Raw genomic sequence first — 26,094 nt, 5'->3', positions numbered from 1 at the left:
ATGTGATCGACCAGCATTATTGTGTGGTGGTATGCATTATAGAACAGTTGTTGTGTAGGTTGGTCTGTTTGCTAACTACCAGCGCGGTTGCTTGTTCCAGGCAACGGCGCTCGGGTTGTCTGGTCCATTACCGTACGTCACCTCTTCTTCTTCCTCTTCCTCCTCCTCCTCCACCGCAGCGCCACCACCAGTTCCATGGACATAACCCGCTACAATATTCCGCACAAGCTGCAGTTCCGCTGCTGGCAGCTCCAGGTAGGCACCCAGTTCCTCGGCCTCTCGCAGCAGTCGGCGGGCCTTCTCGGTATTCCATTCCTCCACCTCGAGCGTCTTCGCAGCGCGCATCCATTGCGCAGCTTTGTTCACCCGCTCAGCGATCGTCAACTGCATCAGCCGATACTCTTCGCGAGGGAACACGAAGCTGGGTTCTTGACTCCTCACGTCCTGCAGCAGTGCTGCCAAATGCGCATATCGTGGTGCATGGTTATTTGGACCAAGAACGAGCTGGCAAGCCCGCAAGCACCAATGCACTGCCCCAAGATGCACTTGGGCTGCCTCCAGCCCAACCTCCAGGTTCGTCACGCGCTCCATCAACTGCACAACGGCGGCCTCATGCGTTCTGACGTAGTCCAGAGTAGAATACGCAGCAGGTGAAAATGGCCGCATCGCAAAATCGCGGACGAAAGTGTTCACATCGTTCTCCACGCCTTTCACTGCATGGACGTAGGCCATCAGTTCCCGTGCTCCTGGGGGGGATGCCACAAGGTGAGCCTGCATTTGAGCCAGGAAGTTCTCCACTCTTGCTAACGCTGGTCGTCGACCCAAACATTCGCGACGCAGCAACTTCTTGTCCAGGTAGTAAAGGTTATGCCGGCGCGAGCACCGAGGGCAGCGGAATGCTTCAATACCGTCGAGATCCCGAGGAGAGAGATCCACACAAGTTGAGTGATACCATTCATCACAGAAGTCGCAGCAGATCATGGGCGCTTGCTCGGGTCCACGGCACACGCAAAAAATTGTTGCGTCGTCATGGCCTGCACGCTTGCGCTGAGTTGGTCGGCATGACGCACAGAAGAAAGCCTCCTTGACACGCTGTGGCAATAGTTCGGATACACACTGTGGGTGGAAGTAGCGATGACAACGTTGACAAGTCACAAGTTGAGCTCGCTCACTCAACACTTGCTGGCACACGCAGTGCAGGCGCGAATGTGCTTGCAATGCCTGGTCGGCATTCTGTGATAGTTGCTGTTGCACCTTATCCAGAGCAGTCTGCAGGAACTGGCCAAGAGGGAGATGGCTATTCGACGGTCGCAGGAACAGCGCGTGTACAGCGTCGTACCATCGACGGCAGTCCTGCAAACGGGAGTGCACTTGTCGTCGAAGGAGAGACGTGCTAGGCACAAAATGGTTGTCAGCTTGGGCGTAGAATGTCTCGACCTGGTCCACTGAGGGCCTCTCCATCATCGACTTGAAATTCGGGGTGGTCGCAGACCCCGAGGCAGCGCTCAAAATCTGGCGAGCTCGTTGTTCCCATAGTCGACACTTCTCGAGTCGTTCCTCAAGCTCCTGAATTCTCGCTGGAGGAATGGGGAGCGACTTTGCTCGTCGGAGTAATGCTTCCAGTTCTTCGGTGCTTTTTGAGCGGTCTCGTAGAGCTCCGTCCACCTCCATCGCCTCCGTTCTAGTGATTGTAAGTAACTTCCATAGCGCCTCGGTATTCGCGATAGTGTTTGGATCGACGAGGTGCAGGTCGTTCACCTCAACCAGCACACGCTCAACCTGCTCTTGCGTCGGCGCGCTCATGGCAGTACGTCCTTGGGCTCTTTCCGCGAAGGAAGCCGCCAATACGTTCACCTTGCAGAGCACTTCGAGATATCGCTGCGCACCCGCGAGTTGGCAGAGCAAACTCCCCCCTGACCTGCTTTCTTTCATCACACGAAGGCGATTGCTCAATTCCGAGATTGACGTGGTGAGCATGCCGTAGCGCACATTGTCATGGAGCAGCACGTTCGGAGCGCTCATCGAGCGAACAATGGACAAGGCATCGGATGCCGAAGTTCGAAGGTGGACTTTGCTCGCGGCCTCATTCCGCTGAACATCGATTGTCGACCTCAGCATGTCGACAGCTGCCGCATGAGCTGCGTGCCACTGGTCTACGGCTTCACGGATCTTCGTGAGTCCAGCGGGCTCCACAAGCATTTTGTTGGCGCTCTGCAATAGTGACTCGAACTGGCCCACATTTAAAAACACAGTCTTGGTCTCCTGGTGAAGGAATCCAAGCAGGCTTTTCGCGTGAGCATCCCAGCGTTCGGTATCAGAAATCGCTAGTTCCAGTGCATCCAAACGACCGCGGTCAGCACCCCCGCATGACTTTCCACGCGACAGCAAGCGCTTCAAGTCTTGAATTGTAGGCTTTGATACATGAACCTGGTTGAGTGGTCGAAGAGCGGCGTCGCATTCTCTGCTCCACGCTTCAACTCCTACCAATCGCCCCCGTAAGCTATTAACCATCTCTTCAAGACGTGATGCCTCGTAGCGGTACAAATACGCGAAATTTTCTGAATCCCCGCACTTGCACATTGTCGGGTAGTGCTCCAAACAACCAACAGTGGGGCCACCATTGCTTCCTTGAGGTGGGCGGCACCTAGTACACACCACAGCCTGGAGGTAGCAGTACTGTTTGCACGTCACACAGCGGAGACCCTCTTGCTTACCCGAACGACCAGCCCACAGAACCATTCGGGTAGGCCGCATCGACGCATCTGCACTTTCCATCTTCATCCTCATCTTTCCGCCTCTGTTGCCTCGAGTCGAATTTACCGCTCCCATCTTTGAAGGCCTCGTGCAAGCTCGAGCTACCATGCTGCGTCTCGTCGAAGTCGTTGAAGAGGACTCAGGGTCAGCAGCACCAGCAGATACAACACGATACTGGTGCTTCTCAAACTCGACCATAAGTTCGCGCTTAGCGACACGCATGTCACTGTTGCTGTCATTGACGCGGCGCTCGAATTCGCGATAATCCTGCAGCAGTTGTTCAACTGCTGGAAGCAAGGCCGACTCGGTATGTTCAAAATCGAAGCTGTTCCCATCCACAAGAGTTTCAGCCAGCGTGCACACGAGCGCTTCGTGGCAGAACACAGGCAGTTTACGGAACTTGCGATACTTATGTAGAGACTTCGCGCCCCATGGCAACCAGTCCACCGTGGCAAAGTTGACCGCTTCAGCACAGTTAAAGCCATTGTTGAATCCGGCATGGTAAGCCGATGGAAACGTTACGATGAACTCGTTCGGTCGGTGTGTGGCACGGTATACAGGCACGCCATGCTCTCGCAGCGTTTTAGGCGAGAACATCGTGACCAGTTGCATATGCAAATCGGGTTGGCTCCCAAACAACTCAGGCGTGAGCTCCTTCATGGTGCGTTCAAAATGCTCCGCGCTGCCACACGGAATGCCATACCACGTTTTCGGCGCGCCACAGTGCAAATAGCTCGTGCTGTAGAAGTTGTGGTCCTCCACGTGCCAGCAAAACGTGGAGAAGCACATTCCCGCGTACAGCCACGGAACCATAACACCCTTAATATCTTCGTCTAGGTGTTGAAGTACCGAGCCCGGCAACTTTGGCATGTTGTTCAAGTTCCAGTCGTCCTGCGCGTAGCGCTGCAGTAACTCCTCTATTGTTTTGGCTGCGTCGACGTTGGGATTCTCTCCCCCAGCAGCTGCTGATAGACCCTCACGAAGTCCATGCGAGAAGAACTTACTCAGCTTGAGCACGTATTCACTCTTCGCTTTGGTAGTCAGGTTTTTCCATCGCTTTGATACGGTACGCAGGTTCTTCATGAACAGATCAAGACGAGGAAAACCACTGCCGTTTGCTCCAGTGTCCACATCACTTCCGTACTGCACTTCCAGCCGCTGTTCATGCATCGGAATACTCAGCAGCTGCCAGTACTCTTTTTCTAGGTCACGGTCACTAATTGCTTCGTCGGGATTGATGTCGGATGACAGCGAGAAATAATCCCTTTTCCATGCGTCAGCGCGCTCCTTGTAGTCTACCATGCTGATCTCTGCTCCCATATCGAAACCAAACTTGGGGTTGTCCTTTTGCTCGATAGCATCTTCTACACATTCCTTGCAGTACCAGTCACCCGAAGGCACCTCTTTTAGCGGGTTTTCGAGACAAAAGAGGTGCTGCCCGCTATTACAACCATCGCAGAGTAGCATTTTGTCCCAGCAATCGCCCCGTAGACAAGCCTGACAGATCTCGCTGTTGTACGCAAGCTCAGCTGCATCCGCATCCCAGCCGTTGGCAATCAGGATTTCCATTGTGGACAACTCAATATCATCATTGGAGCCGTCTTCCAAGTAGCGTACGGCGACGTGGGGCTTCTTACCGCCAAACACACGCTTCACTTCGGCTAGTACAGCACCTGCATCTGGGAAGAACCGGTAGAATTTTTGTCCAGCGAGAATTTCGGGTGCGCCAAGTCGCACGTTGCGCGTTTCCAAGGGTTTGAGCGCCTCGGGCTCCAGGTCGCGCTGTCGAATCTTCCGCTTCTCATCCTTCGGTCGTTTTTCAGACTTTGTAGGAGCATCGTTCTCCTCGCTGCTAGTGTGCTCGCCATCTGAAAACAGCGTGCGCTTCACGCGCAAATCGTCTTCTTCTGTGTCGCCATCGTCGCGATTTGTCATTGCGGAGGCCGGTCGCTTCCTACCGCTGATACTTCTTGGTTTGGACGAAGGCGTCGCCTTGGTGTCACCCGACGCACTGGCGGCTGAAGGCGTGTCCTGCACCTCCTCGACCTTCACCTTGATCTCTGTTGTGTCACTACTACTGCTGCTATCTCTTTTCTCCTTGGTGCGCTGCTCCTGCTCGTAGGCGAGCAGCATGGTCTGGTAGTGTGCCTTATACGTGCGACACAACTCCTCGGACGGCTCGCTCGCCGCTTTCGTGCGGCCCACTCGACGCACCACCTGCTCCCACCTGTCACTAGCGCAGACAGCATCAAAGCCGCCCAGCGACACCACCGTCTTGTACAGCAAGTGCAGGTTCACAAGCTGTCCGTCAGCTCGCGGCAGCTCCTTCATGGGTTCGCCGCGCTGGTACAAGAAGAGCCTCAGCGCCTCCACGAACTGGCCCTCCGCGCGGGAGTGGCCCTCGATGCAGTTGAGCTGCTGCACGCGCGTGCGGAAGCGGAAGGTCTTCTCGTTAATAGCGAACGGCGGGCGCCAGCCTTTCGGCGGCACGATCTTGCAGATGCCGGCCTGCATCCCAATGTGTCGAATACTGCAGGACAACCACAACGAACAGCAAACACGTCAGCATTACAGTAACCAGGGGAAAAAAAACTCAATCTTCTCAGCTGAGTCTCTGGGAGCATTGCACTCTGCGAATTAAGCTCGAGGTGCCGTGGTGCTCAGCTGCAGACGTATGTGTCTACAGCGCTCTCGACCGCCTCAAGCCTCAGACAGGCCAAGGCCGCGTCGGTTGGCATCAACCAAGGTTTCAACAGTGTGCTGAAGCTGCTGGCTGCGCTCCGTCCGATCAATTGGTGCGGCAGCGCTGGAACTGCTGGGAACGGGGCCTTGGGGGCGTCGAGAGCGACTGAAAGCACCGGACCGGAGGTGGTGGAATAAATTACCGTACCTGGAAATATATTTCAGCGGGTGCTGGAACTCCTCGGCCGTGGGGTAGAACACCGGGCACGGTGGGCAGATGTAGCCATCTGTGTCGCTGGCGTTGGGGTCCCAGTCCATGGCACAAGTCTCGAGCAATTGATGGCAAGTAGGCCGGAGGTGGTCGAGTGTCTCGGGCGACTGGTGTGGTCGGTGGCTTGTTCCTGGGCGACGGCGAATGCGAGAGTGCAAAAATACTGGGCCAAGAAGGCGCAGAAGCGCGAGTACACCGCATTCTGGACGCGCCGTACACCTGGTTGTGCACAATCGGGCGGGTGGCTTTCCGAGGATGGGCACGCGAGGGTAGGTTATATAACCAGGTAAAGCTATCAATTATCAGATGCCAAAACCGGGTTAGTAGTCACGAAATCACACAAAACAAGGTGGAGTATAAGGGATGGGTATTTTTATCGTTCTTCTCGGTCAGATGCTAGGGCTGCAGAGAACCTGCAGGTTTACCGACGGTCCCAGCCGGTCGGTGTCGAGCTATTCAGTCACTTGCAGAGCATTACGCTGGCGAAGTACTCGCGACATGCCAGCAGTTCCGACTGCAGTTCACAGCGTGCATTGCCCCACCGACTTGTTCGTTCATGGGACAGTCCACGCGGCGCATCCTGGTATACGGTTTTGGAGGTAGTGCCACGAATTAAATGCGTCGCACGTGGCGAGTTCTAGAGAAGTCTACAGGGGTCATTCAAGACTGAAACGATGCAGACACGAAATTAAGCATGTTGGTTGCGTGGTGTAGAGCTTCGCACTCGCGACGGGCGCTTGTGGGCCGCACACGCGTCGCGCGGAAGCTATTTGTCTCGGTGCCGCGGACCGGCGGAATTTATGCATGTCGACGGTGATGGTCGCGAATCGTTGCGCACGGTTTTATCCAATGGCAGCTCCGTATTCCGATGTGCATAAATATGCGGAGATCGGGATCGATGCTCGGGATGTTGCCCCCTGCAACTCGTATTACCTAAACTCGTCCGTAAATTATTCGTCGACGAGCGAGTTGCGGCGATACATTGTTGTTACCGCTACGGGTAAATTGCGCAAAGATTTTATCTCGACAAATTGAGCAGTATTTGCTCGTGCCGGGGCTCGTTCATCGCATCACAAGGCCAATTCTTGTCGACGAAAAGGCTGCAACCCGCAATCGAGTTGCCAACTCTATGGCACTGCAGATGTCAGCGCTCAGTGGCAGGATTCAAAATGGGATTGTAACGGGAGTTATCGCCATATCTGAAGTTGGTCGTCAATGTTCAACGGCAACTCGTCGTCATGCCACCGACCTTGTCGAGAACAAATTGCACTATGCACACAACAAGACGGTTAACTGGTTGACTTCATGCCGATAACTTTTTCGTCTTCGAGTGTGTCACGTCAGTCAGTCGTGCACACATTTCGAGTAAGACAACAAAAGCCAACGTGCCACTTGCGGTCAGAGATGTTTCTGACCGATATCAACTGAATTGGGAACAAATTCGATGAAGTGCAGGGGATTCAGATACGAACGCCGCAACACCTAAGCACTGCTGACAGAACTCGTAAGTTAACAAAAGTACAAAAAAAATATAGGATATTTGGCAGCCGTCAGTTCATACCAATTCTATCGGTGAGAAAGTCTCATCCACACAATGGTTTATCATAACGTTTCAAAAGTTGGCTTGCAACACATCGTGGGGCTGCAAATCAGATAGCGTGTGATTCATTATCACTTTACCCCCCGCAAGGAAGATTTCATCCTGATGGCAACTCCCGTGTACGACGTTGTGGTGGTCGGTGCTGGCCTCATGGGCAGCGCTGCTGCCTATTACGCCGCGAAAGAAGGCAAACGCGTGCTCCTGCTGGAACAATTCGAGCTGCTGCATGGCAAGGGGTCAAGCCACGGGTCCAGCCGCATCTTCCGAGTGGCCTACCCGAACGACATCTACACGGATCTATGTCTGACGTCGCTGGAGTTGTGGCGCACCATCGAGAAAGAGGCCGACGTGGAGCTTATCCGCATGACCGGCGCGTTGGACTTCGCGTCCGAGCGGGTCGAGGAGCTCGTGGATCTCGAGAAGGCCCTGGAGAAGTACAAGGTGCCATTCGAAACGCTGACCGGATCTCAAGTGAACGACCGTTTTCCGGGCTTCTCGTTGCCCGATAGCAGCCACGCCGTCTTCAATTCAGCCGCAGGGGTGCTGAACCCGACCCTGGCCATGGCCACGATGCAGAATCTGGCCAAGAAGCTGGGAGCGGACATTCGTGAGCACAGTCCAGTGATGAGCGTCGTCGGCAAGCAGCAGGCTGATGGGACTGTACTGGCGGTTGTCACCTTGGTCGATGGAACGGAAGTCCACGGCCACCAGTGCATTGTCACGGCTGGCGCGTGGACGAACAAGGTACTGAAGCGGTCCGAAGCAGACAACGTTAAGCTGCAGCCGATCGCGACGTTCGGGACGTACTGGAGGTGCAAGCAGGAGCTGTACACCACGGACAAGTTCCCCGTGTTCATCAAGTACGGGAACCCCGAGATCTACGGCTTGCCGATGATGAATCCCGAGGAAGGAGTGAAGATCTGCCGCCACGACGGCCCCGACGTCGACCCGGACACTCGCGAGGGCGTGGTCCAGCCCGCCGCCGCGCAAGAACACCTGCGCTCCTTCGTGGCGGAGAACTTCTCGCACGTTGACTCGAGCGCGCCCAGCCACGTGGACGACTGCATGTACACCATGACGCCGGACGCCAACTTCGTCATCGACCTTCTCGACGTGCCGTGCAGCGGCGGGTCCGCGGCCAAGCAAATCGTCGTGGGCGCCGGCTTCAGCGGCCACGGGGCCAAGATGACGCCGGTGATCGGCCAAATGCTCGCGGACCTGGCGCTCACGGGCCGCACGCGCCAGCACTCGCAGTCCTTCCGCCTCTCGCGCGTCTCGTCAGCCTAACCGTTATCCAATACGCCTTTACAAGGTTAAAACGGTTAATAATCAGCCGGAACAACTTCAACAAACGTCAACAACGTCCGCCACGTCGCATGCCGTCCATCGATTGGTGGAAACCGCCGTGAATTACGCCCAACCACCGGGCCCAACCGGTGGCTGGGCGTCCGCCCATAGTGCAGCCAAGTCCGTGTGCGTCATGGTGGAGAAGCGTCGGAGTCCGGCGGGCGACTCGCCGCGCGAGGCCCAGCGCCGCAAGAAGCTCAGCACGCGGCCCGACGGCGACGCGTCCTCACCGACACCAGACGCCTCCGCCTCCGCCTCCCTGGTCTTCCGCGAGCGCGTCGCCGTGCTGGGCCTGGACAGCGAGCGCATCGAGTCCGCGACGCAGACGGACGCGCGCGGCGGCGTGTGGCGCGTGCTGTGGCAGCCGCGCAGCCCCGCGGACGCGTCCCACGTGGGCGTGTTCGTGGAGCTCGTGGAGGGCGCCCCGCGCGCCGCCGAGCTGAGCATCGCGCTGCTGCGCCACGCGGGCGAGCGGCCGCCGCTCGTCAAGACCACGAGCGTGCACGCCTTCGCGCGGGACAGCGCCGAGTTCGGCATGAGCCAGTTCGTGCCGCGGGCGGAGCTGCTGGACCCGAGCAACCAGTTCCTGACGCGGGAGGGCCAGGCGCAGCTGGAGCTGCGGCTCAGCTTCGTGGACGACGCCGCAGACGCCCAGACGCCCACGCAGCAGCAGCTGCTGGCCTACGACTCCAAGCAGGAGACGGGCATGGTCGGCCTCAAGAACCAGGGCGCCACGTGCTACCTGAACTCGCTGCTGCAGACGCTGTTCCACCTGCGCGCGTTCCGCCAGGTGGTGTACGGGACGCCCACGACGCAGGAGGACACGAACGACTCGGTGTCGCTCGCGCTGCAGCGCGTGTTCTACCGGCTGCAGCGGCAGCGCAAGGCCGTGTCCACCAAGGAGCTCACGCGCTCCTTCGGCTGGAGCCAGATCGACTCGTTCATGCAGCACGACGTGCAGGAGCTCTACCGCATCCTGTGCGACCGGCTCGAGGACAAGATGAAGCGCACGAGGGTGGACGCGGCCATCCCCAGGCTCTTCGAGGGCAAGGTGCGCTCGTTCGTGCAGTGCGTGAACGTGGACTTCCAGTCCTTCCGGGACGAGAGCTTCTACGACCTGCAGCTGGATGTGAAAGGCTGCAAGGACTTGATGCAGTCCTTTCGGAAGTACGTGGAGGTGGAGATGCTGGATGGAGACAACCAGTACGAGGCGGAAGGCCACGGGAAGCAGGATGCCAAGAAGGGCATTAAATTTCTCACATTCCCGCCCGTGCTCAATATTCAGCTCAAGCGCTTCGAGTACGAGCCGTTGCGGGATGGCATGGTGAAGATTCACGATCGCTTTGAATTCCCGAAAACGCTCGTTTTGGACGAGTTCATCTCGAATAAGGAGGAGAAACCTGATGGCGGCAAGGACAAAAACTCACGATATACTTATCACCTGCATAGCGTGTTGGTGCACAGTGGCGATGTACACGGAGGCCACTATTATGTATTTATTCGGCCTGGCAAGCACATTGCTACAAGTACAGACTGGTTCAGGTTTGACGATGACCAAATTACGCGCGTAGACGAGCAGGTAGCGATCGAAGGCAATTTTGGATCGGCAGGTACACCTGCAACTCCGCTAGGTACAGAGCCTCCGTCGCCACTGTACTCGTCATCATTATTCTGCTCACCGGAACACGGTGGGGCTGAAAGTAACGAGCCGAATGCTATGGACAATCTCGAATTTAGATCGGTCGATACAGGTGGAGTTCCAGATGCGGATGGTAGTCACGCAGTAGAGGAGGTGTACGATTACAGCAGCAGCAACGACCATGGCAGTATGCCTCTGAGCTCGGGGGCGACGAACAGTTTGATGCTTCCCCTCGCTAGAAATTTTTCGAGCGCGTACATGCTTGTGTATGTACGAGACGGTGAGAACGATATTAGTGCGATCCAGGATGAAGCCGAGAGTGCAAATGTGGATGCAGAAATTACACCAGAGACGTCATCAGCTTCAGAAGATGTTTCGATGGCGGATGGTGAAACCAGCAATAACAGCAATAATAGCCCGGCTGAGGCCGAGCCCGAGCTTCCTAATTGGCAAAGAGACCCGCTTCCGATCCCGGAAGAGTTGGTTAATCGTTTTCACGAAGAGGAGAAGGCAGCTGCGCGTCGCAAGAAGGCCCAGCAAACCGAGCACTTATACATGAACTTCCGCATCGCTTCAGATACGAGCGTCGCCAGGTTGAAGCGGATAACAAAAACGATGGATTTCTCGAGTTTCAACAACTCGAATACACTACGCGTGCGTATTAAACGTGCTGCTTCCATCCGCCAATTATGCTGTCGCATCTACAAGGAGACCGGTGTACCTATGTCACGCCAACGCCTGTGGAGAGTCATTGCGCGCGAAAATCGCACAACTCGCCCCGACCAGCCGGTTAACCCCGACGGATATGACAATCGTGTGGACTCGTTGATTGAGGAGGACGCATCGCCGAAAGTACCTGTAAAATTGTTCCTTCAGATTTTAAGCGATTCACCAGAATCATTGTCGCAGCCGGCAGCTTCACCTCCAACATCGCCATCGTCTCCTTCTACACATGCGCACAGAGTAAGAAGATCCGGCAAGGTACCAGCTACTATCCACAGACATTTTTGGGACGAGTTCACCCCCCCAGAGACCGAAGATGCTGAAGTCGACTCCAAGCCGAGCCAGGAAATGGGTGAAGAGGATGAGGACGCTGCTGCTGCGTTTGCCGAGGCAAGTGACAGCACCACAATCGACCATGCCCCACCCATTCGCAATCATGAGATTTTGTTGTTCGTAAAGTTTTATGATTTAAAGCGAAAGCTGGGAGAGCGACTGGAGTACATGGGCAATATCGTAGTGGATTCACGGATTACAGGTGCAGAGCTGGCTAATTATCTGCATGAGGCCCTATTGATTCCCTTCACGACCGAGTTGCGTCTTTACGAGGAGGTCCAACCTATGACTGTGTCTGTAATTGATATGGAGACATCTCTTACAGCGGCTGAGATTCAACACGGCGACATAATTTGCTTCCAGTACGCTGAAGAACAGGAAATAGCGAACGGAATTGTGATCGGTACGGAGCTGGCTGTCGAAGATGACCCTGATACCATTGAAACTACTTATATCGGGCCTGATGGTGCAGAAGTGAAGGCCTCTATATCCCCCGAGAGTGACAATGATTCGAGCGCCTTGTATACCAACGGTAACCGGGGTCCTCATAGCCACGGATCAGCTGGAGCAGCGCATATATCGACGGGGAAGCTCCACCAGCAGCGATCGCGACCAGTGGAGAGATATCCGAATGTGGCTTCTTACTTCCTGTATTTGCTGGATCGCGTGGAGGTGACGTTGCACCGCTATGGCCACACGGACGAAGAATCCTTCACGCTCCCGCTTCTGCTCAGCAATGTGTACGACGAAATTATCGACGCGGTGGCAGCACACCTGGGCCTAGTCGGCCCAAAGCGGTTATTTGTTCGATTATATCAACACTCGCCGGTTAATGGCTTGCCGCTGAAGACACCGCTACGTCACTCGCGTTTCTCTGGGGACGCTCAAACTACGTTGGAAGAGTTGCTGACGGAATATCTGGAGCGCACGAACATTCTGTACTACGAGCTGCTTGATCACCCAATCACGGAAATCGAGGCCAAGAAGGAGCTGTTTGTGCATCTGAGCATCTACGACGCCTGCTTCGCTACTGAGCAGGCAGCGTCGCCGTCTCCGGTTGCTCCGCAACGCAACATCGAGGTGCTCGTGATGCCCACGCACAAAGTCCGTGACGTGCTGAAGCTTATACGGGACGGTTTTGGACTGCCGGAGGACACGGCACTGCGCACCTGTGAGGTTGTGCAGCAGGGAACGATAATCAAGCGTGTGCTGGAGGAGGATGCGTCGTTGTCGCGCTACTGGGGAATCAACGTAACAGAGGACCCCCACAAGCCCGAGATCATGGTGGAGCAGATCCCAGCATACGAGTTGATCAGCGATGGTCTCTCTGCAAAGCAGGAGACGACGGTGGTCATCAAGACGAAGGTGCAAGGCAACCCCGAGGTCGAGGTCGACGCGAAAATGGACGCGTCTGCTAGCAATGCGCAGAGTACCGAGCAACAGCCAGATGAGGACGAAGCTATGTCGGACGATGAAGATCGCCCGGCGTGGTTTTACAAGGGCGTGGTGCACTTCAACTTCAAGAACAGCTCGCAGAAGTGGATTCACCCGCACGGCGTGCCGTGCGTGGTGCGTTTCAGCGAGCGCGACACTGTCGGCGACGTCAAGGAGCGCATCCGGCAACGGTAAGGGTTTGTTTCTTCGCTATCTTGTCACCTCAACGGGCGTGCTTATTTGCTTTTCCCACTAACCGCTGGCTGGATACGTTACTGTTTTTGGTGCTGTGCAGCATGGGCATCTCGTCGGAGGTGTTCGCGCAGTGGAACTTCGCGCTGGTGAAGGACCTCAAGGCGTCGACGCTGCAGGCCATGTACGACGACATGGAGGCCGACGCGCTGGACGCGTTCCCCATGTCGCGGCTCACGGAGCTCTGCGGCGCCGACTTCGAAGGGCTGGGCAACCTGGGGCTGGAGCACGCCGACCCGACGCCACCGCCGCGCCACCACGCGAGCCGGAGGATCGAGACGGGCATCCACATCCGCCAGAGCTGAGGCAGACAGGAGCCGAAATACAGGTTTGGCTTGCAGGCGTTGTGCGCTGGGTTTTGGTTGTGTTGTTCGTAGTGCAGTCGTTGCAGTACGTGCGCGTCCTGGGCCGCACTCCTCGTCTGCGACGTGGGTTGATTCGTAGGCGTCATGCAGGCACAAGGCGACAAGAGCCCCATAGCAGCGCCAAGTCGAAGCTGCATATGAACCAGATGTGCGGGACTTGTGTCTGTTTGCCCCATTGACCCCAGCCATCTGTAGAGGAATTACCGTGATCCAGTAGAAATGGACTGGATTGTCCTTCAGGACGATTTGACATTTCTTCGCACAGTAGAAATGCGCATGGCCTCAAAAATGCGAACTTCATTGAATTAACAATGCATAAAAAGCTTCATGGGGTATGAGTCGCAATAAGACAACTACGTAATTGCTTCTATAGACATATTCACTGTGCTAGCATATTAAAAAATACTCAACTTTTCTCTCTCCTTGTGTTTGTAGGCAACGTCGACTTCTTAGGCATTCGAAGCAAAATCACTTCACAACGATTCTCAAAATATAGGCGAAACCCAGTTTCTTTGGAGAATACGTCGCATCCAACTATGTATCGCTCAAAAGCTGAAGCCTCAATAGTACCTCAACTTTGAAGTGAAATAAACCGAAGAAAAATAGATAGCGGTATTACATGAACTCTTATTTATCAAATTTGCTGCGCTTTGCAAACATTCCCATCGACACGGGTTTCGATTGACGAAGTAGTGACCTCGAGCAACGAATCCGTTGCTAATTAGGTTATGACTTGGTGCAAACAGACAAACAAGTGTGCAAACAACACGCACAGACAGAAAATTCACAAACATGACACTACTCAGCATACTTTGTTTCATCTATGAAAAAACAGTCCTGATTGAACATATTTCGCGTGCTGTCTTTTTATTTCAATATTGCTATATTTGATGTTTCCATTGTGAAAGCTTAAATGATGTTATGACACCCCAGCTTTTGTTTTATTATTTTTATATTTGAGCTCAATCATTATACAGATACACGTGATAGCTAATGTATTGAGCATACTCAAGAACTCGGCTACGCGCTGGGCAACCTTCATCATGTAGCTAAACTTTATTCTCCCTTTTAAAGGGAGAATGGAGTTTACTTAAAACTATAATACGATCTATAAACCACCGTGTCGCTCTGGTAGCGTTTAAATCTTCAAGCCTTGGCACATTCGTTTCCGAACTTAACAGCTGCTGTGACAGTAGTCTATTCAGTCAAGAGCTTTTCTATTGGATCATGATAATTCCTCCCATCTGCGGCTGCGACACGTTTGCCGAAACAAAATCCCGGCGGCAGAGACACGGCCAAGAAGTTAAAAAGCCCTTCGGCTTTTTTATAATGAGAAAGGCATACCCTCGCACACTCTATGTGCCGATATGCTTACCTATACAGGTGGAGAGAAAAGAAAACTGCGAGTACCTATTCACCTGCGTGTACCTCTCTCTGTCGGCCGCATCTGATTCGACCGATCTCTGTACTCGCCGATCTCGCATTCTCGAGCCGAAATTCGCGGTTTCGATTCTTACCGATCAGTTTATTTATTACGCGGTCGCGCGCACTCCGGGCATGACGGCCCATGCCGGCGCGCGCGCCGAGGAACCGCAGCCACGCGCCCCGCCGACAGCCCCTTTGCTCGGCCGACAGGCCATGAATCATCCCCCTGGCCCCACGCCCGAGCGCATGGTGAGTAACGGCAGCGACACGACCGCAGCTGGAGACACGGATACCCCACAGTCCTCCTCCGGCCAGCGCCGCGTGACGTCCGACATGATTTCCTTCACGGCCACGGTGGTGCGCGCGCCCCGCTCGAGTTCCAGCAGCGGGCGGCCGTCCGGGAGCTCAGGAGACGCCTGGACGCCCAAGCCCGGCGACGTGGCGCACCCGAGTCGCCGCAGACGCCGGCGGTTCTCGCTGCACCGGCGCCCGAGCCCCGAGGCGAGCGAGGCCGAGGCGGACGACAAGCACAAGATGCTGCGCGGCGCGCACCCGCCCTTCGGCGAGATCAAGATCGAGTCCACGGGCCCCGCGCGCGACGGCAGCCTGTCCAAGGCCGGCTACATGTACTCGCGCGGCAGCGTGGACAGCGAGCCGAGCGACGTGGACCGCCGCAGCCGCCTCAGCAGCGCCGCCAGCCGCGCCAGCAGGGCGCGCGCCTGGAGCCGCGCGCTGAGCGTCACGCACGAGGGCGAGGACGCCTCCTCCATCGCGGCCTTGGTCACGGCTGCACCCTCCACGGTCTGGAGCACCTTCTTGAAGACCGTAACCAAGTTCGCCGACGAGCCGGCGCTGAGCGGGCGGGAGGAGGTGGGCGACAGGTCGCAGCACGGCTTTCCTAGCTGCGCGGCGTCGGCTGCAGAGCAAGTGGACGTGGCCTTCTCCTGGGCGCAGCACGCTCTGCGTGTCCGCTGCGCGGCTAGGGCGCTGCTGCAACTGGGGTTCTGCACCGGTGAAGGAGTTGTCATCAGCGCGCAGGCGAGTCCGCTGCTGCACGCGGTGAACCTGGCCGCGGTGTCGCTGGGTGGCGTCGTGGCACATGTCAGGAGCTCGTGGAGCACCCGCGAGTTGAGGGACGATATTTTCCCTGCGGCGAAAGCCACGGTCGTGGTGGTTGACAAGCTGGAGAACAACTTCCGTGAAGCACTCGAAGCGTTGGACGACCAGCCGGAGGCGCTGCGGCCGCCTATCCGTGCTGTCATTGTACTGGGCGGGCTGGTTGCGATGGACCGCGCCGTCGCTGATCTGCGAGCCAGCGTCAACGTGATCGGAGCTCAAGATCTTTTAGCGATCAGTGCGCTCACGACCGACGAGGCGGCGATGACTCCCTCGTTGGAGTCACTCGCGTCGCGTGTGACGCCGGATCAGTGCTGCTTGCTAGCCTTTGACTACGACGCGCTGGGTCGCATCCGAGGCGCGGAGCTCTCGCACGACAACGTGCTGTTTACGGCTGCTGCCTTGGTGCGCAGCTTCGGGCTCATTTATCGCGATACACTTGTCGGGTACCTGCCTCTGCAGCATGTGGCGTCGCAGGTTTTGGAGTTCTACGTGCCTTTGATTGCAGGCTTGTCGGTGGTGTGCGCACCAACGTACAATCGACCACTAGTCCGCGTGGTTACGGAGCAAAAGCCTACGGTATTCTTCGCGACCCCCGCGACGTGGGCTCGCTTCAGCCAGCAAGTCTACAGAGCTAAAGGGGGCGTGAATGCTGCAGTGTACCGGTGGGCCAAGACGCGAGCAACCAACAACTCCCAGAAGCTGCTTTTTGCCAGAGGCAAGGGGGCCAAGCACCGGAGCCTGGGGTATATGCTAGCCAAGGCGCTTGTGCTCAATAACATCAAGAAGAAGGTTGGGCTAGAAAGTTGCACAGCTTGCTACTCCGTGCTAGCCCCGCTAGATTTCGAGCTTGAACGACTTTTCAAGACGGTGGACACGCCCATTTACCAGCTCTTCGGTACGGCTGAAACCTGTGGCTTTGCGGCTATCAACTTCCAACACGCGTGGGAGTTTGGCAGCTCCGGCCGCGCGCTTCCTGGTACTACTATTCGCTGCGACGAACGCTCGCAGGAAACTGTCCTGCGCGGACGCAATGTCTTCGTGGGATACAGGTATGCGCCACACGGCTGCTGCAGCAGTCCAGGCCCCGAGCATGACGATGACGACAGCCAGTACACCTCGACGTGCGACTCAGACGGATGGCTGCGGCTTTGGCAGCGCGGGTTCCTGACGCCCACAGGGTTCCTCAAGATCAGCGACCCGCGAGACTTCCTCGTGCTCTCGACTGGCGACTGGGTCCCCATCCACCCGTTTGAATTCGCGATGATGGAGCTCATGCCCGAGCTGGATCGCGTGGTGCTGGTTGGCGACGGTCGCACATTTTTGAGCGCACTCTTTTTCCTCAAGACGAACCCCGCGGCTTCGCGCTCGACGAAGCACACGGGCGGCGGCCACGTACTGGATGAAGACGCTCTCAAGGTTGGTCATGCCATCGGAAGCCCCGCAACAACCGTTGGCGAGGCCATCCGCTGCCAGCACTGGGCCGTGCACTTCGACGGCGTGCTGGAGGACCTGCCCCAGGTCTGCTCGGTCTCGGGCTTCCGCGTCCGCAAGTGGATCCTCATGGCCGCCGACTTCACGGTCGAGTCGGGCGAGCTAGACCCCGACACGGGCGACGTGTGCCGTCGCGCCGTGGACCGCAAGTACCAGGCGCTACTTGACTCGCTCTACAGCTAAAACTCACACACTACAACATACTACTACTACTACACTACTATAGCAAAAGAAGAACAATGATAAAAGAGTGAACAATAGAAACCCATGCTACATACATGTACCTGCTAACAATGTTGAAGTTGTCCCAGATGTTGGTCCACCGAGTCGATGATCGACCGAATCAAGGGTATGGTCACGGTCTCGCCCACGCACGCTTATATATCTCGCGCGCACCATCTAAGTGATGTTGTCCGATACCACTGGTAGGGCTCATTTGCAGGAAGCGAGGATGCAGACTGGGTCGTGACGGCCCTGGACATGCCTGACAGCATCGGGACACCTCTCATTTATCGCGCGCCGACGGTGCCGATTCTGAAACGCGCGCTGACCCGCCCTGCCATCTTCGATGCGATCGCGCTGCGCCGCGCCACGCGCGACTCGCAGGTCGGCGATAGCGTTTGCCTTTCGCCGTGCACAACGATACAGAGGCCGAATCATCACCGATGACAGGAATGAGCTCTTGAAGTGGCGGCGCCAGCTGCAGGCACCCTGGAGGAGCAGGTGACAGGCACCCACGGCGTGCGGCGCTCCGAGTACGGTGGGCTCCGCGGCCTCTCACTCGCGAAAACGCCAAGCCGCGCGCACTCCTCTGCCGTCATGTACGCATCCCCTCGACCGTCCTCCCCCACCAAGACGGCACCGTCGAAGTCGGCCGCCACCTTGTGGACCGCTCGGCTGGTCGCCACGCTCTGGAAGCTCGCGGTCAAGCGCGCGCGCAGGCTGCGGAGACAGGCCCGCGACGGCGCCGATGCCGCCGACCTCAGGCACGATGCATCGTCGCCTGTAAGCTCCACGTCGTCGGAGGACGATGCACTCGACCTCGACGACGACGACGACGCCTCCATCATGCGCGAAGCCGCGCTGTCGGTGGTCGCGTCGGGCGTCGTCTCGCTCGCCGACTTCGAGGCCGTCACGGGCTTCCATCTGCGCAAGACCCGCGCCCGCGCAGCCTCCGCGGTGAAGGACGATGACACGAGCTCGGAGGCCGCCACGGACACCTCCGACTCGTGCAGCATCGCGGACAGCGACAGCTCGTTCGACGAGGAGCCTGTCGCCGCGTCGAGCCCAAAGACCAAACTTGTCAAGAAGCTGAGCTCTCCGCAACAGTTGGCTCCTCGACGAGAGGCCACGTCGTCAAACAAGCCGGCCAAGTGGGTCTGTGTAGGCTACGGCCGCTACGTGAAGGTGCAGGAGTAAAGCAATGAGTAAAGCAGACTGTAATTTATGTGCATCCCTGTTGCTTCAACTTCGGCCTTTGCATGTCAGTCCGTCACGGATCTGCGTGGTGGATGATGAAGGCGAAGTGTGAGTGTTGTTCGATTATGACGGCCAAAGTTGATGCAGGACGTGCGATTATGGTGCCCCACTGCGGCTGGACCTGCCCGCGCCAAGCTATTGCACATGATCGCGACTGGAAACAGCCCTCAGTTTTCATTTTGCGAGAAGTCTACAGCCACGATGGCTACTACTGCTAGTCGAGCTAGCGAGAACGCAGCAACTAAAGCGGGGCTGCACCCGAAGCTGCTGGCTCCGATTTCGCCCAGCGGAGACCCGCTCGCATCAGTGGGCGTGACAGCCTCGCCGACGCACAGCATCGCGGTGGAAGGAGCCCACCCGCACTTGGGCCTCAAGCTGGAAGCGCATCGCCGGTGGAATGCGTCTCTACCATTGGGATTCCTGTGGAGCGTCGAGCGTGTGGAGATTAACGTGACGCGGGCCGACGAGGACGGGGAATTGGTCTTCGTGCTGGAGGTGTTCTTGAACCTGCCCACGTCGCGCCTACCGATTAGCAAGCCAAGCTCGAACGAAGAGCGCGCTGTAGCAGCAGCAGCAGCTTGTCCGACCTTCAGGGTGGAGCGCGGCTTCCGCGACTTTGAGGAGCTTCGGAAGAGCGTGTCGGCTTGTGTGAGCACCGAGCGGCAGTGTTCCTGCCAGTACTGCCTCAAGTTCGTGGAGCACATTCGGTTCTCGAGTAGCCAGCCGCGCGGACTTGTCAAGCGGTTCGCTGGCGAGGACAAGCAGAAGCGGGTCCTGCAGGCCTTCGTCAACGACTTCGTCTCCATGGGCCAACAACGCGTCCAGAAGACGGGCAAGCGCAAATGCCAAGCGCAGCAGCTCGTGCCGACAGTGCTCACCGCGTTCCTGCTAAATGGCGCAATGTATTAAAGCGGCAAGAACTGATAATTTAAATGAACATGTCTCGAGATACCTATACTCCCCTGGTGCTTCTACACAAACCTTGTACTGTGCGACAATCTTCACTGCTACAGCGGACCCGAATAGGATTCCTACTAGCGAAAGCACTGTGTTGGGCCCCATGACTCTGCTTCTTCTGCGTTAATGTAAATACAGGCATTAGCCTCTAGCTACTACAGGCGCGAAGCCCCACTCGGTGGTGTTGCAGCGCACCACAAGATAAAGCGCAGCCAATTCGCGCCCGATCTCTCCCGCGCAGCGACCTACACTTTTTGACGTGGTACATGTTGTACGCAGCTCATCAGCAAGCAATCAACGCGCCGCGCGTGGAGACGCCTGCAGTGGCAACCAGGCACTACCATGGATCAGTGTTGCGCTGCAACACGGGACGAGCTCGCTGCCGCGGGCTGAAGTGTGACGCGGTGCGAGGTCGCGCCGCGATTTGGAGGTTGAAGCTTTGGAACAGATTGCACCCCGCGAGCCTCGCCGTCATCAGCGCTAAAGGCGCCGTTGCCCGGACGGTCAGCGCAAGCTAACCGCACAGAGCCACGTCGACCTCTAGAAGCTTCCTCGCACCGACGGTCACGAAGGCCGAGCCGCCTTGCTGCAACGCATGAAGCTCATGGGCGAAGACACTTTCACGCCATGTACCCTGTACCTGCAAACGCATCTAGCCTTGTGCAAAAGCGTCCAAGCGCAACGACACTCTGCTTGCGCTACCAGAGCTGTCGAGCGACAGTTGTAGCCATGTTTACACCATTAGGAACTGTAGCACCGTCCCCAGCCAACTTCAGCTCCGCTGGCCACTGAGAGCGCGTCTCACGTTGCGGGGCTCAGCACTTCCGATTCCTCCTTACCTGGACAAAGGGCGCCATAGCATGACGGGATTCGCCTCCGCCACAAGCCCCACCAACCATAGCACGGATCGAGCGCGCGTCAAGGCGCTGCTGGGCTCCGCGCGCACGCTGCCCAAGCTGAACCCGGCCGGGTCGCTGCCGGAGCTGCACACGCCGGCGCTCACGCCGTCGGTCTCTGCGCCACACGCGCAGCCCTCATCCGCCGTGGAGTTCGTCGCCAACCTGGATCAGATCCGCGTCGACACCATGACCAGCGTTCGCGACGGCGCGACGCTCTACGTGGTGGAGACCTACACGCTCTACCAATTCCCCTCTCACATCTCTGCACTGCGCAGCAGCAGCACGGTGCCGCTGCCAACGACGACACAGACGCAGATCCGGCAGCCCGTGCTGTCGTTGGGCTCGCGCACCAGCACCGCGACGCCCACGACAGCTTCAACTTCGGAGCATCACGAGGATCACGACGCGCCCGAGCGCGCGCCCGACCTCTGCGTGCATCGTCGGTTCGCGGACTTTGCCCGGCTCCGACACGAGGCCATGGCCGCGGCCTGCGTCAACGCCCACTTCTTGTGCCAATACTGCCGGCAGTTCCAGGCGTACGCGAGGTTCCACGCCGCCCAGCCGTTCTGGATCGTGCGCGTCGTGACCACTAAGACGCAGCGCAAGAAAATATTGGCGCGCTTCCTCTCCGACCTCGCGGACTTTGCGCAGTCGCGCGCGCAGCGCCACCGCCACTGCAGGCTGCGCCAGACGCTGCCCAAGCTCATCGAGACGTTCCTGAGCGGTTGAGACAAGGACGCAAAGAACATCGCAGCGATAAGAAGGCCATGTGGGAACTTCGCCCTGTTATTTATCCGAGGCTACGCACACGCGCCACTGCAGTGCAGTGCAGTGTCACCAGCAGCAACTGATACCGCGATCGAAGCGGTGGAGGAGTTGGCTAAAACATTTTTTCACAAAAATTGACCACCATGTGGTTGGGTTTCTCGAGTTTTTTGCTCGGTTTTGGCAGCCACAACGTGTTGTGTGCACTTGGGTGTCCCAAGTTCTACATGTATACATGTATACATGTATGTACTTGACAGGCGCTGACAGGCTGTCGCCAGCTCGAATGGGCAAGATCACTTTAGCTATTCAGAAAATTGCAGAGGATCGCCGATCCGCACCAGCTGGGGTGCACCAGAGCATGTTTGGCCGCTCCAACCGCGCGGCATTCCAATCCAACGCGTGTCGCACTCCGATCCTTGCTCGCAGCCTGCACTGCTGTTGCCATGGCCGCTTGACGAGCAGCTCACTTTCAAATTCCCCTCAAGCTGCACCTGCAACTGATGGCACGGCCGTCTAGCAGCTCCACAGCATGAAAGTCGACGACACATTCTTGAGGATGAAGACGCTCGCCAAGATGACGCGGGCGGCGCTCAAGATCTGGCAGATTGTGGCGCGGTACACCGCCAAACCGGTGCTGTGTCAAGGCGTGGAAGGAGACATGGCGATGGCAAAGAACTCGCGCCGAGAGTTTGCGGACGCCGATACATGTAGTCTTTCTGCCAAGGAGGGGCTCGAGCAGAGACAACACATCGCGTTCGAAGACAAATGCAAGTTGATCACACCGGAGAAAGCTGCTCTGTACGCGGCCCCGCCCTCTCGGGTTCAAGTGGTGGCACTCGCCAACTGGGAGTCGGCGCCCACGTTCGTCCTGGATGACCACTTGGGCGAGGGGTTCCCGGAGGTGAGCACCGACCGACTGCTCAACAAGTGCAATCCGTTCCTGTCTGGGAAGCGGAGGGCGCTGAGCGACGACATTACGTCGGAGGCACCGACGGTCTCGACTGACAGCTCTACGATCCCGGAGAACGATGTTGAGGACCAGGAGCTGAGTGTTGTCGAGGAGGAGGAGGCGGACGTCGCTGACGACCAGGAACCGACCACAGCGTGTGTGCCAATTGGCGAGAACGTTGCTACCGATGAAGATATTACTGAGTGCAAGTCGATCGTGGCGGACCTGGTCACAATCTCGGTCAGTGCTGACAAGGCTGAGCCGAAGAAGAAGAAAAAGAGGACCGTCCGCTGGGTGTGCGTTGGCAACGGCCGCTACATCAAGCGTGGATCAGGGTCGACGTCGGTAACTGAGTCGAAGGTACGCTTGCAACCCAAGGCAGCGACCTCGCCGACCACACGATGGGTGCAGGTTGGGCACGGCTCCTACAAAAGGATCATTGTCAACGGTGAAGCTATGGCGAGTGTCTGAATCGTAGCTGATGAAGTGAGTGATGGGCGCCGCAGATAATTTTTCTGTTGTAATCTAGTTGCTGTGCCTGGCAAACAACTCGTACATGTGCATGTATGCTTTGATTCATCTCAGTTGAAGTGGGGCTGCCACTTCTTATCGGTGTTTGTTGAACAAACTTGGTTGTGGTTCAGCAATTCAGCACTTCAACAAAAAATACCTGGATTACCAGTGATCTACAAATTGTAGTACGACAACAGCCCTCGCCTACGCGCCATGCACTGCGGTGGACCACATTAGGGGAGGAAGCTCAAACGCCTTTGTGAACTAACTGCTTCGCGTTGCAAAGGACTTGTCTTACTGACGAGGAGATGGCCAATGTCAGAAGTTCATAGAGGCCCTCAACACATACCTCATGGACCCGGACCTGCGACCTGAAGGCTGTGTATGGTGATCAGTAGAAGAATCGGAAGATGTACATGACGAACACGAACTAAATCTCACTCATTGGTATAGCAATCACTAGTAACTCGCGAACGAGCCGATGAAGTACCATTTCACTACAGGCACGCCGCTTATCCGTGAACGGCGGTGTAGTTGTAGTAGACCGTGTTCTCGTACTCCGTGTCGCAGTACGGGAACGACACGTCCGAGTCCGTCGGGGCGAACAGCGTCTTGCCGGACGTGTACGTCACGTAACAGCCCAGAATGGTGCAGATAACCACCACGATGACAGCGGGCACCTTCTCGTACATGGGGATGGTGGTCCAGCACTTCTTGAGCAGGAACACGATCGGCAGGATGATGCTGTTGAGCGAGATGCAGGAGGCGCCCACGAAGTCCGACAGGTCGGAGAAGTGGTCCTTCAGCACGATGGACAGGATCACGAGCACCACGATGATGGCAGCGCGCAGTAGCACATACTTGATGGTGTTGGCGCCGCTGTACTCAGCAGCCTCCGCCTCCGCATCGCCGAAGTGCGGGTTCTCAGCGTCCGCAACCGAGATGTACGACATTCCCGACCGTCTCTCGGACGCGTTGACCGATGCGTTGACAACCGATTCCTTGGCGGGTGTTCCCATGTCGGCGTACGTGAGACCGTTCTCGATGTCGCTCTGCTTCTTCTTGTGCATGCCCAGAGCGAGACGCTCCGCCAGGTAGAACACGGGGTTGAGCAGGACGGAGAAGGCGATGGTAATGTGCAGCTGCATGAACAGGTAAGCGAGCACGACGGTGCCCCAGTTCGACTTGAAACCGAGCGTGGTCATGCCAGTGTCGGCATTCGGGTAGATCGTGAACAGCAAGTTGCCCGAGATCTGGCAGCCCACAGCAGAGTACGCGGTGCTCGCCAGGATCAGGAACAGACACGAAATCAACGTGATTGTGAAGAAAACAACGCGCGGCATGCGCTTCGGATCGCTGTGCTGGCGTTGCAGGGCCGGGATAACGATACCGGCACCGTAGGCGAGCGATAGGTTGCCAAACACGCCCGCGACCTGCGAGAACTTGAGGTCCGGCGATGGCACGGACGGGTGGCCGCGCATGCCGTAGAGCACCACAGACACACCAATAATATCGGCGATGACAGTGCCTGCACAGCCAGCGAAAGCAGCTCCAGCTCCCTCCTTGAGCGTCGGGATGAGGCACACGGGCAGGCACATCAGTGCCATGAAAATGATCCAAACGGAGTCGCTGAAGGCGTCCGGGAAGAGTCCGTCGAGCAACGAACCACCTAGCACGAGGAACACACACGGGACCAGCAAGCACGAGGCCATCTGAGCCACGACAGCGAGCCAGTGGCCCCACTTGCCCATGCACCATTGACCGAGGTCGCCGTAGGTTTTCACGGACTTTGGCGACAATAACATCACGCGGCAGATCGCCACGGACGCGTAGACGTTGGCGAAGGCCATGAAGAGCATGGCGATGACAGCGATGACCGGGCCGGCACGCGAGAAGTTGCCGGGCATACCAAGCGTTCCAACACCGTAGACGCAGCAGAAGACGTTGAAGGCCATCTTGAGGTCCTCCAGCGTGAGGAACTTCTCGCCGCACTTGCCCATGACTGTAAACGATCGGGTCTTGAGGTGGAGGAGCTGGCGGACTTGGTGTGTGTGTAGATAATCCAAAAGTGAGAGTCGAGCAGCGGTGCATGAGCCATTGCACTAGGCGTGCGTGGCTGCGCTCAAGGGAAGGCACAACTAGCTAAATAGCTGACGCAGATGGCCCGAGAGAGTCGGAGGATATCGGCGCCCAAGGTGAAGAAGTGCGCCGTCAACTCGCTGCGCGTCATGCAGGACAAGGGCCAATGGAAACGTGTTAGTCGAAGTGGGACCACCTCAACGTCTCTTGCCAGTCGGTCACGCAGCGTCAGGTTGGGCCTGGTGTCAGTCAACCGGCAGTGCGAATTCGGTGGCGACGGTCATTTACCTCGCTCTGGGTCGATGCTACATGTATTTTGCATGCTGCTTGCTTGACTCGCTAGCGGCGGTCCAGCTCTGCTTCTTACCAAAAAGTTGCTTGGCTCGAGATGCACACCATATCCACTGAAGATGTAACTCGTAATGAGCTAGCGAGCATCTCCTCGGTATATACATACGGAGGCGAACCGGAGAGCTCAGTTGGTGAGGGTGATGGCGCGGCCTTCCTTCGTCTGCATACATTCACCCTGGATACCACCCACAGACGGAACTAGAATGAATACTCGCGCATGACTAGCGCACCGGACGAAGGCATCATGGCACGATGCAAACCGAAGCAAATTGGAAAATGAGCGGAGGAAGGCAGTGCTCGTATCGATTCATGCGAAGGCTTTGCTCCAGACAAGGATAAGGAGGTTGATCTCCGGATTTGACTTGTGCACTCTGTTTTGGAGGACGTGGGTGCTTGGAGGAGCCGCTCAGTGGTGCTGCTGTTTGAGGGCTTGAAGAGAGCCAGGAACGGGCAACCCCCCGCGTCGCGGCGCGTCACGCGCAACATTGACTCCGCCAGCATGAGCCGTATGGTGTTAGTAGACACTTCAAAGGCAACGGCGCGAAATAAATTCCTTGGCTCCCTGTGTACATTCAGTGTCTGCTAGTACTGTACAGTCAGAACTCCCCACCCCATGGCTGTGCATTTACATGTACAGTATGGATCTATTGTAGCTCTACATGTA

The 26,094-nt window shown here is 57.0% G+C and overlaps 9 protein-coding genes across 9 annotated transcripts; 7 read left to right on the top strand and 2 right to left on the bottom strand.

The window, feature by feature from the left end:
* Positions 1-75: 75 nt before the first annotated feature.
* Positions 76-5,754, bottom strand: IUM83_05723 (putative histone demethylase; the record flags this gene model as incomplete). Its single annotated transcript, XM_067929878.1, has 2 exons — positions 76-5,284; positions 5,645-5,754. The coding sequence occupies 2 exons, from the start codon at positions 5,752-5,754 to the stop codon at positions 76-78; spliced, it is 5,319 nt and encodes a 1,772-aa protein (XP_067798292.1).
* Positions 5,755-7,412: 1,658 nt separating this feature from the next.
* Positions 7,413-8,594, top strand: IUM83_05722 (Sarcosine oxidase; the record flags this gene model as incomplete). Its single annotated transcript, XM_067929877.1, has 1 exon — positions 7,413-8,594. The coding sequence occupies one exon, from the start codon at positions 7,413-7,415 to the stop codon at positions 8,592-8,594; it is 1,182 nt and encodes a 393-aa protein (XP_067798177.1).
* A 193-nt stretch (positions 8,595-8,787) lies between these two features.
* On the top strand, positions 8,788-13,340 carry IUM83_05721 (putative ubiquitin-specific protease; the record flags this gene model as incomplete). Its single annotated transcript, XM_067929876.1, has 4 exons — positions 8,788-10,196; positions 10,392-11,752; positions 11,822-12,974; positions 13,079-13,340. 4 exons carry the CDS (start codon positions 8,788-8,790, stop codon positions 13,338-13,340), a joined length of 4,185 nt encoding a protein of 1,394 aa, XP_067798291.1.
* A 1,617-nt stretch (positions 13,341-14,957) lies between these two features.
* IUM83_05720 (Long-chain-fatty-acid-CoA ligase) lies at positions 14,958-17,618 on the top strand (the record flags this gene model as incomplete). The annotated part of the gene is made up of 1 exon (XM_067929875.1): positions 14,958-17,618. One exon carries the CDS (start codon positions 14,958-14,960, stop codon positions 17,616-17,618), a length of 2,661 nt encoding a protein of 886 aa, XP_067798290.1.
* A 963-nt stretch (positions 17,619-18,581) lies between these two features.
* Positions 18,582-18,854, top strand: IUM83_05719 (Syntaxin 7 protein; the record flags this gene model as incomplete). Its single annotated transcript, XM_067929874.1, has 1 exon — positions 18,582-18,854. One exon carries the CDS (start codon positions 18,582-18,584, stop codon positions 18,852-18,854), a length of 273 nt encoding a protein of 90 aa, XP_067798126.1.
* A 537-nt stretch (positions 18,855-19,391) lies between these two features.
* IUM83_05718 (Phox homologous domain) lies at positions 19,392-19,823 on the top strand (the record flags this gene model as incomplete). The annotated part of the gene is made up of 1 exon (XM_067929873.1): positions 19,392-19,823. One exon carries the CDS (start codon positions 19,392-19,394, stop codon positions 19,821-19,823), a length of 432 nt encoding a protein of 143 aa, XP_067798127.1.
* A 908-nt stretch (positions 19,824-20,731) lies between these two features.
* Positions 20,732-21,499, top strand: IUM83_05717 (uncharacterized protein; the record flags this gene model as incomplete). The annotated part of the gene is made up of 1 exon (XM_067929872.1): positions 20,732-21,499. One exon carries the CDS (start codon positions 20,732-20,734, stop codon positions 21,497-21,499), a length of 768 nt encoding a protein of 255 aa, XP_067798206.1.
* Positions 21,500-22,067: 568 nt separating this feature from the next.
* IUM83_05716 (Methylmalonyl-CoA carboxyltransferase) lies at positions 22,068-22,958 on the top strand (the record flags this gene model as incomplete). Its single annotated transcript, XM_067929871.1, has 1 exon — positions 22,068-22,958. The coding sequence occupies one exon, from the start codon at positions 22,068-22,070 to the stop codon at positions 22,956-22,958; it is 891 nt and encodes a 296-aa protein (XP_067798207.1).
* Positions 22,959-23,512: 554 nt separating this feature from the next.
* Positions 23,513-25,000, bottom strand: IUM83_05715 (Amino Acid/Auxin Permease (AAAP) Family; the record flags this gene model as incomplete). The annotated part of the gene is made up of 1 exon (XM_067929870.1): positions 23,513-25,000. The coding sequence occupies one exon, from the start codon at positions 24,998-25,000 to the stop codon at positions 23,513-23,515; it is 1,488 nt and encodes a 495-aa protein (XP_067798139.1).
* Positions 25,001-26,094: the final 1,094 nt, after the last annotated feature.

Source organism: Phytophthora cinnamomi, assembly GCF_018691715.1.
Source record: "Phytophthora cinnamomi strain GKB4 chromosome Unknown Contig10, whole genome shotgun sequence".
Classification (NCBI taxonomy): Eukaryota; Oomycota; class Peronosporomycetes; order Peronosporales; family Peronosporaceae; genus Phytophthora; species Phytophthora cinnamomi.
This window is presented reverse-complemented; position numbering and strand designations above follow the sequence as displayed.